The following is a 15,975-nucleotide window of genomic DNA, read 5'->3' on the forward strand; positions in this document are numbered from 1 at the left end:
CCTTTGTTATTATTGCAGTTCTTTCAATCCCGCAGATCCGAATCCGGGATCCAAACCAGGGAGGCAAAGACATAACAGAAGAAATCATGTCTGGAGGGGGCAGCAGGAACCCCACCCCCCCCATTGTCAGACCCACCTCCACCCCGACTCCACCTCAGGTAAGGAAGGGCTCTGTTCCTCCCCCTGTGACCTTTGCTTTGCCATACCACTCCTGGTTCCTCACGCTTCCAACCACACCTCTGACCACCTCACACACCTGGATGCTCCTAAATTACCAATATTCTTCAGGGATTATTTTTTTTCCCAAGTTTGGTCATTTTTACCAGACCATAGGTTGTCGATATGGAGCCTCAGTGCTGCTGCACATTCCCCCTCCCTGGTTTTGTATCAGCAGATTTTAAGAGCTTTTCAGAGTTCCAGTGTTAAAGGAGGAGCCAAAATATCTATGGGAAAGGAGGTGTTTTTATTAAGTCTTGTGCACCTGAGGAAGTCCATGTCACACATGATTGATTATAGACCTTCACTTGCATCACTCTTTCTGCCTTAGTGGAGCTGGTTTAGAGTCACCAGAAGGACTGGAGTTTGGGAATTTTCTCACCAAACAGATTTGGTCTCTGGGTGTTCAAACTTTAAAATGCATTATTCTCATAAGAGAAAAATTATAAATATGCCAAATAATTTTCTGTAGCTCCTAAATCCCTTCTCATCATACACCTTTGTGTCTGACCCCCTTTAAGTCCCTGGTTAGAGGCCCAGAACTGGTGATAGCTGGGCTGTAGAGCAGAGCTGGTGCTGGGATGTGATTACTTCCATGTTCTTCCCTGTTGGATGTCACCAGACTTCAGCAGCTTTTAGGTGAAAGAGCTTTTCCTGAGCTCAGACCTTCCTTTCCTCCTCCATGTGGAGGATTTCTGCTGAAAATCCTGTGCTGAGGTGGGAGCACAACCTTGTCTGGGGACACTGCTTGTGCTGGAGTGGGAGCTCAGGATTCCAGGGAGATGGATCACTGAGGTGAAGTGAGAGCCTGGCCTGCACATCCCTCCCTGAGATCAACAGGGTTTCAGCTTTCAGCCATTCCCAGCTCAGTCAAATCCTTGTGTCATCTGAAGGCACCACCTTGTGCTTTGTCACGGGTTTTCTCCTCCTGTCCCTCTTGAGGACAAGCAGCAGCAAGGCACCAGTTAAACTTCTTGCCACGAGAGCAGACAGTAGAGATGCCAGACATGGGAATCTTGGTGAGATCTCCCAATTTCTTCTTGCTATGTGACTTTCCCCATTGGCAGTGGGAAGACTTGGAACCAGTCAGGATTTCCTGTGGTATTCCTGCACAGTGAGTGAATCCAGGCACTTACCTGATCATCTTTACATTCTGAAATCTATTTTAAGGCACTACAATTAAGTCAAACAGAAGGAAATAAATGTGTTTCAAGAGGAGGTTAATAGGCCTGAATTCTGATCAGCTGTAATTTATATGCAGAGCACAGCGGTGATGTCCAATCATCTCCTCCATGGTATGCAAATATTCCATTGTTTAATATCCAGTCTTCCTTTTGATTAGGTGCTTGGAACCACTTTTGGTAATCACAGAAGAGCTCTGAAATTGGGCTCACCAGAATAAGTTCATTAGTGTAACATAACTGAAAATTTAAGCCCACTTAAGCCAGGAAATTCAACGTTATTGTCCCAACAGCTTCTCTAAATCAAGTCTTCAGAGCACGTTTACTATCTTGGGTGAAATTAAATAGTGCCTTAATAACTGTGCTTAGGAATTGCAGCAGTGAGGGGTGTTACTGTTTTGAACAGGCTCAAGTCAATAAATGTTCAATATTCAGCCATAACTTTTGAGATGCTTCTGACTTGGGGCAGCTCTTGGGAGAGAGCAGGGGGAGCAGAACTGCTGCTGTTGGTTCCACCCCTGGATCAAGCCCTGCTCCTCGGGGTGCTCAAGGATATTTCACCTGATTGAGCACTCAAAGTGTGAGTGTGCAGCCTCAGGGCTTGACAAGGCAGCATCAAAGTGACTCCCAGTCCAATGAGATTTCAGCATTATAGCAAATTCTAATAAAACTTCTTTCTCTGAATCTGTGCTCAAATTATTTAAATGGTACAAACACAGAGGAAGGAACTTCCTCAACAAGTGCTGGAAACCAAGCCCTGTCCCAAATCCTGCATTTGAAAAAGAAACCCTTTTATAATAATAATAGTTTCCAATTTTCATTTTTTCCTTTAGATTTGAATTACTCTATTCACTGACTCAAATAAACCTGAAACTTTGCTAACACAAGCCCGAAGCACCCTCTTCTCTCGATAGATTAAGTGCTGAACATCAAAAAATTACTGGAATTGTGCTTAACATCAAAAAGTTACTGGAATTGCGCAGAAGATGAGCATTACTACCAAGATGAGCCGTGTGGTGTGAGCCATTTCTGTTCTTTTTACTCAGCATCACTGACCAAAAAGTGCTTTAGGTAGAGTTTTCCCTGTTCCTCTACAGTGTATTTTAATTGCTTTTGAGCAAATAAAGTGCTTTAAAGTTCCTGCAAGAGAAGCTGGAGGTACATGGAGATACGATTTATCCGTTTCTAACAGGACACTATTTTCACACTATTTTTTGCTAGGAAGATAAAGAAAACCCAGGGTCAGAATCTGACTAGGGTATTTTCTCAGCACTGGCTTCCACAGAAGATCACTTTTTGAAAGAGTAAATGCTCTTATTTACCTGGCAAAATTCTTCCAAGTCTCAGTGAGTGTGTCAGACCTTGTGTTTGCTCAGTCTGTGGGCCGTGGTGGGTTAGAATAACCCAGAGCAACCCTTGGAGCATCATAAATCAGGGGAGCAATTTTCAGTGGGATTTTTTTCCCTAAAAACTCTCTAAATGCTCCATTTTGCAGCAGCAAGGCTCAGTGCGTAAGGACCATTTATTCATTTGCAATATCATTCCCACAAAATAAATGAATGTTTTCCATATATCTTAAGGAAATACATTTCCTGACCCAAGAAGTTTCTGAGCTCACAGGTTTCTTCTTCACTGGTCTCCTTAGGTTCCTGTGGTTCTTTTCATAGTTTCCTTTTTCCCCACTGATTTCATTCATAAATTTTCTTATAAAATGAAAGCCCTGATCACTGAGGGTGAGAGGAAAGTGTTCTTGAAACCTAGTCATTTGTAAAGCTGGGTTTTCTTTGGCTTCTTTCCTTTGGCTGGAGGTTGGGGCTGCAGTTCTTCATCCATTCTCCAGTCAATCAGGTTCATTCCTGAAAGAGGAGCAATCCCAAATAAAACTTCAACCCTTCACCCCTACTTAAATTTTCATTCTTATTTTTCCAGATGTGCTTTTCCCCAGTCCTCCTGAAGTGGTGAAAAATAGTATTTTAGAGATAATTCCCTCTTTATCTTGCACTGTTCAGATGCAACAGGGGAAAAAGCTGGAAATGAGAGGAAAAGACAGAGTCCCAGGAAGAGAAGCAGGTTGACAGAGAGTTTCTCTTTACAGGGAAATAAGTTTTGCATGGATTTCTGAGAGCCTGTCTGAAATCAGGAATTGGGTACCCATGCCTTGGACACTGCTGTGTTAGGATTGATTAAAAATCCCTTTTCCTGTAGATGTTCATGGAAGTTCATGGGTGTGAAACTGGGTGAGAGCAGACACCTGCAGGGAGCTGCCTGGCTTTTGATTTGGGATTAGGTGTTGAAAATTTAGCCCTGTTCTCTTCTGTGCCTGGTCCCTGGTGTGTATTTAAGGGGATTTTGGGAACAGCTGCCTTGCCCTGTCTGTTTGGTCCAACAAGTGTCTCACCTTTGAGTCTGATGCAGTAACTTGGTCTTCCTTAAACTCTGAGACTAAATACAAAGGATTTTATCAAACTTTCATGAGCACAAGTGAAGTGTTTGGTGGGAGATAATTAAAATATGTGTGTCTGCCCCAGGCTGGGGCTCCTTCAGTCTCTGTGGGTCTTTTTGTTTTGTGCTTCCATACAATCTCAGGCTCTCTCCATGTTCTTTGGGAATCTGCTCATCCTGCCCTCCCTCAGATTGCTGCCCAGCTGGGTTTATTCTGCTCTTGCCCTGCAGATCCCACCCCCCAGGCTGGTTGTAGAAGGTGCTGGGGGATTTTTTTCATCCAACCATCCCCAGTCTGAATGATTTTCCTACTGGCAAAATGAGTGATGTGTGTGCAGATACACCTGGCCAGCATTCACCTCCTCCTGCACACATTAGCTATTGATAAATACCTGGGAGAATAAATAAATAGATTTAAATCTCTAAGGGGGTTGAAATAATGGATCAGTTGAAAAAGGAGTCAAGTCCCAAAAGTGAATTTAAGTCACAGAGAGGTTCAGGAGCCTTGGTCTGTGTCCTGCATGGAGAATCATTCTTGCAGCTCCTGGAAGAAATGTTGGGAGAGCAAAGCTGTTGATAACAGTGCTCTGTTGTCCCTTCCTTACTGTTCTTAACAGTAATCATCCTTCTCCCCTTTTCCCTTTATCCTGCTACCTTTCCCTCCCCTTCCCATGCACCTCTTGGATTTATCCAATTGACCTGTGTATCTTTTCTCTTTATTTTTTCTCTTTATTCCCCCTACCTTTGGTTTTCCCTCTCTCTCCTGCCCCATCTGATCTCCCCCCTTGCCTTTGCTCCATGTTTTTATGTCCCCAGGCTCACGCTGTTGTCCCTCCCCGCCAGCAGGTGCCCAGCCAGGTCCCCGAGCCCGTTCCCCCGGCGTTTGGAGCCGTGGAGAGCTCCCACCCCTCCGGCAGCACCCCCGGCACTGCAGCCCCTGCCTCCAAACAAGGTCGGTTCATGGAGATTTCCTCCCTCATTATTTTGAGTCGTTTATTTTTTCCCCCCTCCTTTCTTGTTTTAGTTGGAATATTTTTGGCTGGGAGACCAGCAGGCAGCAGAAATAGGAGGGGAGGAACTTCTCTTCCTCCGGTGGAACATTTTAAGTGTGTTGCTAAGGGAATTAATTGGAATTTGCTAATGTGGAACTGGTTAAAAATAATTGTCTTCAAGCTTCTGTGTCCTAAATGTTGTTTCAGAGCACATAGAAGGATGAAACTCCTCTCACCCATGTGCCATCCTCCAGAAACCAGCATGTTGTCAGGGAAATGCTTGAGCCAGAGAGGCTTTGGATCATTTGGATAATTAGCCACAGCAATGGCATAGATCCAGAGGATCATATGGCTTCCCCAGAGCTGCTTGTGTGCCCAGTCCTGTAGGAATGGGCAACATTAACTAGGGAAAAAGCCATTAGTGTGCAAAGTGTCTCATAAAGCCCAAAGCAGATTTTGCTGACTTTGGTAAAAATGGCACAGATGGAAAAAGTTTCTTAAAATTCCGTTTCCTTGGACAACACTCCCAGGCACAGGGTGGGATCCTTGGGGTGTCATGTGCAGGGCCAGGAGTTGGACTCGATGATCCTGATGGGTCCCTTCCAGCTCAGGATATTCCATAATGTACATTGAAAGGGAGAATTTTTTAATTGTTCAGGGGTTTGTCCCACGAGGCTGATGGAGCAGGCCAAGGCTCTTCCCACACTGGGATTTTGTAGCCACTGAAAGCTGTAGTTCCTGATGTGTGTCAGGGGATGGGTGCTGGGATACAGAGCTGACACCACCATTTGCTTCCCAGTTATCCATGGCATCACAGCCTCCCTGGGCTTTGCCTGGAGCGTGCAGGGAAGTCATGGAGTGCTGAGATCTTTTATTTCAGAGTATTCAGAGTCACAGAAACACCAAGGCTGGAAAAGCCTCCAAGACCTTTGAGTCCAACCATTGACCCAGCACTGCAACGTTCAGCACTCACCATGTCCCCAGGTGCCACATCCACATATTTTTTGAACACTTTCAGGGACAGTGACTCCACCACTGCCCTGGTCAGTGCCTGAACACCCTTTCCATGAAGGAATTTTCCCAATACCCAACCTGAACCACTCCTTGCACAACCTGAGTCAATTCCTGAGACAATTTCCTCTTGTCCTGTTGTGTGTTCCCTGGGAGAGGTTTGCTAGAGGAACATCAAGCCTCAGAGGAGCACAGCTCTAGAAAAGAGGACAAACCAACATCTCTGGTGCTGCAGATGTCCACGATCCCAGCTGCAGCACGGTCACTGCTTGGAAGCCAAGGACTGTGTCCCTGGGGTTGCTGTTACAGCCATAGCATGGACATCAAGGTTTCCCCTCTTCCAGTGCTGTCTCTGAACTGCAGCAGGGTCTAGAAATTGGTTGTAAAAGGTTAAAAAAGGACCTTTTGGGGATGGACTGGTCCCATCTCCCACTTAAAGGGGGGCTGTGGCTCTGTCTAGATGTTGGTGCAAACCTTGGATGTCCCCAGTGTCACCTGAACAAGGGGTGGGTGGCTCTGATGTCCTTGCACTCCACTGTGGCTGTGCTGCCTGAAGTCCCTTGGCGGTTTGGTGCTGCTCAGCTCTGGCACAGCTGCTCTTCCCCATCTGTGTCCTCTCTGCCATCATTCCTGAGTCCCTCTTGCTGCCAGGGACATCCTCTGAGCACACCACCACGGTGCTGGTGGCACTGGTGACCACTGAAATGGATCTGCCCTCATCAGAGAGCTGGGGCTGAGCTGTAAAGCCATGGAATCACAGAACGTCTCCAGCCAGAAGGGACTTGTAAGGATCACCAAGTCCACCCCCCTGCTCCTCACAGGACCACCTACCTCTAAACAATATGACCAAGAGCTCCTTGAACTCTGATTTCTAAAAATCCAGCACTTTCCTTCACAGTATTTCATCCCTGTGTATGAAAATGTGGATTTCCAGGACAAAAAGGGTCTTATCCCTCTTCTCTCTCTCTTTAAGTTAATCCCTTTGTAGGCAACTGTGAGTAAACTGGAAGTAAGTGTGTTTACTTAGTTACACAGCTCTGACAGTGCTGGTTTAAACATAAAGCAGGGCTTGACTGGGGTTTAACACCGATGAGCTTCCCTGTGTTTGTCTCTGCTCCATCCCAGAAAGAGTCAAACATTTGTTCCAGTCCAAAAATTGCTAAAGAGCACATTTATGTAAGCACTGCAGGGAAAGCCCTGGAATAATACCCAGAGCGTTGGGCTGTGGCCTGGGGGGGCAGAGCAGTGTAGGAGTTGGTGTCAGTAATTAATAACACTGTTAATAATATATAAACTGAACTAATGACTTTTGGGGGGCATGACTGTCCGGAAATACATGCCAAGGTATCAAAATGATTTTTTGCTTTGCTGTTGGGGTTTTTTTGCTTCCGAAACAAAAGCAGTGACAGCTAGGGCTGCGTGGCTGAAGTATTGTTGTTTCTCCAGAGTCCCCTCTGCCATGTTCATCCTGCAGATCAGATCCTCCCCATGCCCTTCCTCTCCTGTGCTCCTTTGCATCTATTGAAGTTTGGAATCAGGCTTTTCACTGTGGTTCTGTGATACCCAGTGCTGGTTGTGCAGCTGTTGGTAACTGTGAGCAGCACCTGGCCTGTTTACTGGGCTCAGATTGGGATCAGGAACAGAGCCATGTGCTCTGCTGGCAGACCAGGATCTGCAGTCCCTTTTGACTTGGTCTGGAAGTCATTCCCGAGGTTGGATTTGGGATTGCATTATTTAATATCCTTGGGTTATTGTTGGTTTTTTTAGACAAGCATTTGGCATTTCACAGAATCCCAGAATGGTTTGGGTTGGAGGGACCTTAAAGCTTATCTCATTCTGACCTTCCACTGGACCAGATATAGGAATTGCTACTGTAATACCCTGAAAAATCACATTATTTAGGGGCAAGCTCTGGTTCCTATAGATGCCCCTGGTGTGTCCATACCAGCCAGGCTGCCAGAGGCGAGGATACTGCTGGAGAATCCAGGTCAAGCTGATGGCTGAGCCTGGCTGCAGGCCAGGCTGGTGCAGGAGGTGCAGTGGGATAGAACTCCATGGAATCAGAGCTGCCCACGTTTATTCCACTTGCAGAGGTTCAGGGGGATGTTTGGAGTATTATTATCCTCTTTTTAAACCACTTCCAAATCTTGCAATATATCAGGCATGGAGAATGTACAACACAGTTTGTGGAAAACAGATTAATGTCAGATCCCTGAGTTTGGAAAGCTCCAAAGCCCCTCTGCTGACACTGACTCAGTCCCAGTGCCGCCTCGTGAGTGTTTGCATCAGGACAAAAGATGGAAAAATGGCAGCGAGCCCAGCAGTTATTGTCAGATAAACACCACAGAGCAGGAGCAAATTCCTATCTCCAGTAAAATCTTCCTCATCCACTGCCCTGACCAGTCTGTGCCACCAGGACCACCCAGCAGCCCAACAATGGCTTTTCCATGAAGGAGGCAGCAGGGTCTGTCCCACTGAGTGTGGAAAAGAAACTTTAAGGAATCATTTTGCAAAAATTGTATTTATCAGGAAATTTAAAAAAATATCTATTGATATTTCCCCTGGAGCAGCCGGCGCTTCCTGTAAATACTTTCTAAATATAACATGAGGAATGATCTCAGCGTATTTAGGAAGAGGGATCTGATCCAGTTGGGATGAATTGCGTTGATTTTTGTTTTCCCTCCCCAACTGTGAGTTGTTCATGTGACTCTGTAACAGTTGGCAGGGGTGAGCTCCTCCTCTGCCAGGACTTGGAGATTTGCTCTCCGGGATAGGGGTTCAAGTTCAGATTTTGCTTCTCATTAGCCAAATCTGCTCCTCATTCTCTGAAATCCCTCCTCAAATCACTTTTCTCTGGGATTTTGCACACACAGCCTATATCCATGGCCAGTACATTGGCCAGACAAGGTGTGGTTTGAAGGAAGTGAGTTAAACCTCTGGTTTCAAGCGCAGCTGTGGATTCATGCTGGTTTTGTATCTCAGAATGATTTTCTAAACACTTCAAATGCATTTGGTTGAGGGGTTTTTTTGAGCATTCTCCTTTGACTTGGAGAGAGAATATCCAGGCAATTCTTTAGAGCGAGCTGTAAATATCAGGAATGCTCCAGGACTTCCTGCATAGGATGTTCCAGAAATCACAGGTGACGCGTTTTCTTTTCCAAACCAGTTCCTTTTTCTTCCACTGAGCCTCCAGAATCAAAATCAGCTGTTGGGATACTCTCTGCCATCTCTCTCCTCACTTGTCATCCTCCTCCAAAGCCATGTCCCTGGGTGCCTCATTAAGTTAATTAACTACTGCTTTGGCCATGGACCTCTGTAACACTGCTGGGGCTGCCGATGGCTGGAAGCAGAGTTCATTTTTGCTCCAGCTATTCCTAAAGATGGGATTTGGTAGTCCAGGCAGTTTCAGATGGGTTCTCCTTCAGCAACCCTTTAGATCTCCTTCAGAAACCTTCTCCCTTCAGCTGAGCTGTTGAATAAGCCCCAAACAGAAATCCAGCAGAAGCAAACCTCTTCTACGTGAAGTTTGATGATTTAGGGTTGATTGTGGCCTTTGACTTCCTAATCTGAAGAGCAGGTTTGTGCCTCTGGCTTTTCCAGAATGATTTTTGCTGGTGTGACAGTGTCCTGAAGGAGTTTAGTGTTCCTGCAAGATCCTAAATGATAATGGCTCATACTTTTGTAGAAAGAGGTTGAAAGCAGCAGAGCTTTGGGAGCTGTCGTGGCAGGGATGGGATCACCAAGTCTGTTGCTAATGAAAGGATAGGTGCAGAGACTTCATTCTGCACGAGATTTTGGGGGTTTTATTACATTTCTTCCAAACATCTAATCTAAATCTCCCATCTTTCAGTTTAACCCATTCCCCCTTGTCCTGCAGTTCTTTGTCCATGTCAAAAGTTGCTCTCCCTGTGTTACAAGCCCCCTTTAGGCACTGGAAGGCTGCAATGAGTCTCTCCAGATCCTTCTCTTCTCAGGATGGCAGGGCCTGCATTTTCAAATTTGGATTCCAGGTGAGCTGCAGGGACCTCTGGTGTCTTCCTTGGAGCTCCTTGACAGAATGCAGGAATGGGAGCCAGGAAGCCAAGACACCACCCAGGAACATGGATTTGCCTTACTGTTGATAACACTGTTTTCTTTCTCCTTTCCCAGAAGAGAAGCCAAAACCAGATCCAGTATTAAAACCACCTTCTCCAGTCCTCAGACCAGAACCTACCGGGGAGAAGAAAGATCAAGCTGGACAGACGACCGAGGCTCCCACCTCAGTGGAAACCCCACCAGAAGTTCCTCGTGCTCCGTCGCCAGCCCCAGCTGCTCCCGTTGCAGCTGTTGTCACAGCTGCCGCCGCTGTCACCGTGTCCAGCAAACCCCTGCCCGCAGCCGAGCCGGAGGACAAATGTGAACTGGCCTCCCCAAAGGAGGAGGCAATGCCTACATCCAGTGCCACACCCTGCACGGACACGGCGGCCCCTCCTCCCGCAGAAGAGCCATGTGCCGAGGTGTGTGCAGAGCCCAGCAGTGCAGTAGCATCATCCAGTGACGCCCCGGTGACAGCCGGGCCCGGTGTCATTAACGACACGAGTGGTGCCAGGGACACGGGGGCTGTGGCTGAGCCCGGGGCAGAGGTGGCCCAGGCAGAAGCTGCACCCTTGACTGTGGAGTCAGAGCCCCCCGAGGCCCCCCCAGCAGAAGTGGAAAGCGTGCCATCATCTCCCAGTGCTCTTCACGCTGTTCCCTCTCCTCCTCCCACCCCACCTCCCACCCCACCGCCCCTGTCTCCTCCGGTTTCTGTTGCTGCTGTTACCACTACAACTCCTTCTCCACCTCCTCTCCCATCTCCGAGTGCCCTCCCTGTTGTCCAGGGAGATTTAGGAGAGGAGAGCACAAGAACTACTCTTAGTGAAGAAGTAAAAGATACTGAAAAGAAGGAAGAGACAGAAGCAGATGGGCAACTGGAGGAGAGCCAGGAGGCTCTGAGTGTGAACTCGAGCAAGAGTCCTGTCCCAGGTAAGCATTGGGCCCCATGGGTTCCTGTGGTGAACTGGATGGAGGATGAAGGAAAGGAGCTTTTTCTTCCAACAGATGTTTCTATCAGAAAAAAAAAAAAAAAGCCTGATGGTGCTGCATGGCTGCTGTGATTGTGAAATGCTGATCTTCGTTTGCAGGGATAGAAATCGCTCCTAATTGTTCCTAGTTGGTTGCTGACTTGGCTGTGTGTCCCTGGCTGGGGTGGGCTCACACTTTCATGGCAGTATAGGGCTGGTGGAGGGGGTTTGCAAAACACACTACTCCTCATGGAATCCTGGGATGGTTTGGATTGGAGGGACCTCCATTCCCACCCAATGCCACCTCTGCCATGGCAGGGACACCTTCAACTAGCCCAGGTTGCTCCAAGCCTTGTCCAGCTGACCTTGGACACTGCCAGGGGTGAGGAATCCACACCTCCTGTCCCCCCTGAGGTGAGCAGTCAGTCCGAGGGCCTGTGGCTCTGCATCTGGGAGCCTGGTTAACACTGAATCCCTTGGGATGCACCCCCTGAGCCAGCAATTTCCAGAACTGCTGGAGTGGGGTTTTATCCAGGTGTAAAAATGTGTCACAGTGTTCCCAGATGTGGGAAAATGCGATGGACAATGCACACTCACCCAAATAAATGACTGACAAGCAGTATTACACCAGTGTCACATCCCAGTGTCACCTCAGTGTCACACACCTCAACCTGCCCAGCCTTCATTGGTGATGCTTCTACATTTTCTTTGCAAAAGTAACATCTAAGCAAAATGTAGTTTGCAATTTTAAATTTAAATTTTGAAGTTCACAGTTTAAAATTCAATTACTTTCAACTAAAAATTGCAATTTCTGCAGCCACCTTTTAATATCCAGCCTGTATCTCCAAGTGTTGTTACCTGCCTTTGGTTTCGGCCCTGTCACATCTCTGGTTTGGCATTGAATGGATTAACACTCTGTGTTTTCTATGGAAAACTGCTTTTTTTGCAGGATTTCCTGTAGATGAAACCAAGGAAAAGAAGTTAAATGATCAATTCCTTGTATTTGCTGCTGGAGGGGTATAATGGGGGCTGTTCTTCACACCCAGCAGTGTTAAAGCATTTCATGTGTCACATCTTCTACACCCTGTTCTGCAGTTATTTCAATTCGTTGGAACTGGGTGGACAAAGAGGACAGTCAGTCAGCTGTGATTTGGACCTTGTTGGTTTCATTTTTTAAAGTAACATTTACTATAGGGTTTGGTTTATTTTTAGTTTTTTCTTCAATAGGTGGGAAATGGCCTCAGAAATCTCAGGCTCTGCTCTGGGTTAAATGCACTAAAAGGCTGAGGTTGGCCCTGTTCCATGTTTGTGTGGTGGTCAATAGGCTGATTTTAAAATCCAGTATCTACAGATGAGAAGAAAGATCCCTTCACTACAATGACCATGAGGATTTTTTCCTGTTAATCTTCTTCTATTTTTATTTCACTCGGGTCATTTCACTGCTCTGGCACTTGTTGTTCTTTCAATCTGAGCTACTTCATAAGCCAAATTAATTTCCTTACAAAGGAGAGAAATGGGACTCTGTAAATAAGGTTTTGCACAGGCAGGTTCCAGCTTGCAGTGTTATTGCTGGCTTTGTAATGGCCTGTAGTTTAAATTAAAAAAAAATTAACTTACAGTGTTTGGGGCTTTTAATTATGCAGAAGATTAATTTTAATGCTGTAATGTCATTATGCTCCAGAGCACACATTAGCCAAGCCATTGGCTTTGGCAACAGGGAAACAAGGAGTTCTCAAGTCATGTAAAAGATGACTTGAAACTCAGATTTCTATTAACGGCTCAGGGCTTCGAAGAAAGCACAAAGCTCTCCAAGTGGTTTTTTGTGCTTTCCCCCTGATTTAATGAACCTGAACTATTGCATTTCTCTGCCAGCCTTCTTTTCAGCAATAATTTTCCAGTTCTTTCTTGGAGAGAGGAAGAGAGATTGAAATAACATTATCTGAGGCTGCCTGCTAATTCAGGAACGAGGAACAGCATGGCTGCCATATACATTGGAAAATCAGATGCTGAACCTCAGGAGCAAGGAGAAAGGTTATATTGTTGTGTTTTTCTTGGACTAAAGGCCGATAGATTTTTTTATGATCTCTGGAATTAGGATTAAACCTGGGATAAGGCAGAATTCTCAAGCACGTGCTGGTGACTTTGAGCAATATTTCTTTGGGGTTTTCAGCAGAATGATGTTTTTATTACAGAGCAGCTCAGCCACAAATCATCCCACTGCTTTCCCTTTAAAGGGAGTTGAGCTGGGCTCACTGGGACACTGTTGGGACCTCTTGGGATAATCTCATTCCTGTAGCAGTTCCTCCTTCATGTCCTTTTCATAGCTATCACCTGGCCTGCCTAATTTTGGGAATGAGACCTTCATCCCCTCCTCCCTGAGCTGTGGGGGCAGCACTGCTGAGACTCCCTGGTGGATCCCATATTTTGCGATGGAGGCAGCAGCTTTTTGAGGATAAGAAAAGGGATTTGCCTGTTCCTGGAGTGTTTTACAGGACATACCTGCCCACCAGTCAGAGAAACCAGGCTTGGATTTTTTGCTCTGTTGAGTTCTGTGGTGAGAGAGAAAATATATATATTCAGACCCTTAAATATCTTTATTCTGCAGTTCTTCCTTTACAGCTCAACAAAATTACTTTGTCAGTGTTTGCAGGGAGAGCCCAGAGCTGAGCTGACCCTGTGAGAATCATGGGGAACCTCCACTCTTCCTTTTCCACTGGCATTAGGTCTCTACCAGATTTCCAAGGTCAGGGGATTCTACTGGAGCACCCCTGTTGTGTGTTACACTGAATTCTGCCTACTCTAAACACCCTCACAACAAAGTCAGCAGCTTTAGTGGTTCAGTCTCTGTGTCTGTGAGTCACTGGATCATCATTCCCTGCTCATCAGCACCACTGGTTGTGCTTCCCTATGAAATGGGGAGGATTTGGTGGGTTTCAGAGCATGAAACCACTGAGCAGTGCAGGATGTTTTGCTCAGGGGGTGGTTTCTTGCTGGTGTCCATGTTCCTGGTCTGAGCATCTGCCCAAAGGGGACACATTCCTGCTGTTGTGAGGACACAGGTTGCATTCCTGCCTCCTCAGGAGCAATTACCGGAGTTTTTAGGATGGGCAGAGCTGTTATCTGCAAGGGGCAAGAGCACATAGCTTTTAAAATAATTAATTCCTACTCATCTTCTCTACAAGGAGAAAAATAGAGGGATTATCAAGAGAGGACCTGAGCACTAAAAACTTTCAGCCCTGGCTGAAAGTCATCAACAACTTGCTTTTTATTGAATTCTGGGGTTTCTGTAGCTACAGTGAGAGACCACCACTTTCCAGGGAACAGAACAGGAAAAATGTTGTTGGTGGAGTGGAATTTCTGCAGAAGAAGGTGCTACCAGAGACCCGAGGCCTTTGATGTCATCATTCTATTACGAGAAGCAAAGAGGAAAAATAAAGAGACTGATGTGTGTCCCAGGCAGAACTCCTTGGAACACAGGAAGCCAAAAGAGCTTAATACATACACATGGAATTCAAAGGGCTGTTTCTTGCAGAGCTCGTTTATGAGACATATTTCTGTATTAAGTAGCCCAGCTGTGGCAAGTCCCAGAGTTCTGAGCTGGGGAGGCTGTAACGAGCAACGTGGGCTGTAATTGGAAATATCTTGGAGAAATTTCTCCAGCACTTAAACCTGGAGAGGCAGAAACATAAATCAGGTGTTGCCTTTTTCTTGATTTGCTGCCATAGCCACTGGAATATATTTTCTTTTCCATGAGCTTGAAGGCAATGGTGGGTCTTTACTTTGGTCTTTCATGGCACGTTGGATAATAAAATAAAACTGTAAGAGCTGGTATTAATTTAGGCTTCACAGCTGGCACCACATCAGAGAGGAGAGGCCTCGTGTCCCGCTGGATGGGCTGTGCACTCGCTGGTGGGTAAATCCTGTGGGAAGATGTTCCACTGGGGAACGTGACACAGCTGGGGAAAAGGGCTGAGGGAGTGTCAGGCCTGTCGAGCAGATCCCTTCAGTGGTGTGGTTATCACATGGTGTCTGGGATAGCCTGGAATTAAGGGTTTGTTCCTCTTTCCAATCCTAAAGTAAATCTGTGTTGTCACTCCTGTTATCTCCCTTGGTTTTGGACGCAGTGATAAGAGCTCAGAGTGTTGGGTGAATTTGCTGATCTCCCTTCTCCAAAGAAATGGAGTGAGCTGAAAACAAGGTCTAGAAGTGTGAATGGTAGCAAAAGTGAACCCACATTTGGGCAGGAATTAAACTATTGGAGAGCAAATTAAGTTGCTCAGCTTGGGGACAGGAAAACAGAAAAGAAGCCCAGAAGTGTCCAGAGTTGTCCCCTTCCAAGAGCCAAACTGGACACATTACTTTGTATTTTCCTACAGCCTCACAGATGAAACTCCATCTTCAGATGGATAAAGCTGTTGTCCTGTTGGATTTGGGGTTTGGGAAGGTTGGCACCTCAACTCACTTTGTTCTCACCTAAACTTTGTTTGGCACCTAAACTCACATCAGCGCAAATTCACCTCTTGAGTTCCTGCAGCAGAAATGTGAACTCGACAGAAAAAGAGAAATCTGGTGTCTGCTATTTTAAGAGGGGGAAAAATTGAGCAGTGTCTCTGGAGATCTCTGGAGATCCATCCCAGGCAGCTCCACAACACAGTCGGGAGTTGCTCTGGCTGCAGAACCCCCAGGCTGATGGAAGTTGTGGGATTTAATGCAAGACTCACTCAGGAGGCTTGGCAGACTCACAGCCTCTACAGTGCTTTCTTTTGCCAAAAAAAGGTGGAAAAAATGTATTCTTGAGCAGCAGTAATGTTCACATCCTGACAGCTGAGGAAGGAAACACCCCGGACCTTTGCCAGCCCCAAATCCTTGACCCCTGAGTTTATTTCTGTGCAGTTAAAAATGAAACATAATTTTACACCATGGATGGTTTCCATGGTTTGAGTTTAAGGGGAATGAAATTCTGTCAGATTAAAAACTTTGGGGTTGATCGGTTAAATTACTTGGCTGGGTCAGTATTGAGGTTGTTGCTGCGCAGATGTAATCCCTTGGAGAAACCCCTGGAAGTGTGGAAGTGACATCACCAAACAAGAA

General features: G+C 46.2%; 1 protein-coding gene across 18 annotated transcripts in view; it reads left to right on the forward strand.

Moving 5' to 3' along the window:
- The window catches only part of EIF4G3 (eukaryotic translation initiation factor 4 gamma 3), a 140,119-nt gene that overhangs the window by 85,633 nt on the left and 38,511 nt on the right, over positions 1-15,975 (forward strand). For 13 of the 18 annotated variants that reach the window (XM_085079721.1, XM_085079727.1, XM_085079724.1 and 10 more), the window contains 3 exons: positions 36-158; positions 4,656-4,791; positions 9,992-10,846. In XM_085079721.1, the coding sequence (XP_084935847.1) occupies positions 36-158; positions 4,656-4,791; positions 9,992-10,846 (1,114 nt within the window). The remainder of the gene's footprint in view (positions 1-35; positions 159-4,655; positions 4,792-9,991; positions 10,847-15,975) is intronic. The other 5 variants (XM_085079726.1, XM_085079730.1, XM_085079735.1 and 2 more) reach the window with 2 other exon arrangements.

The sequence above is a fragment of the Lichenostomus cassidix genome, chromosome 21 (assembly GCF_008360975.1).
Source record: "Lichenostomus cassidix isolate B80296 chromosome 21, HeHo_3.0, whole genome shotgun sequence".
Lineage (NCBI taxonomy): Eukaryota > Metazoa > Chordata > Aves > Passeriformes > Meliphagidae > Lichenostomus > Lichenostomus cassidix.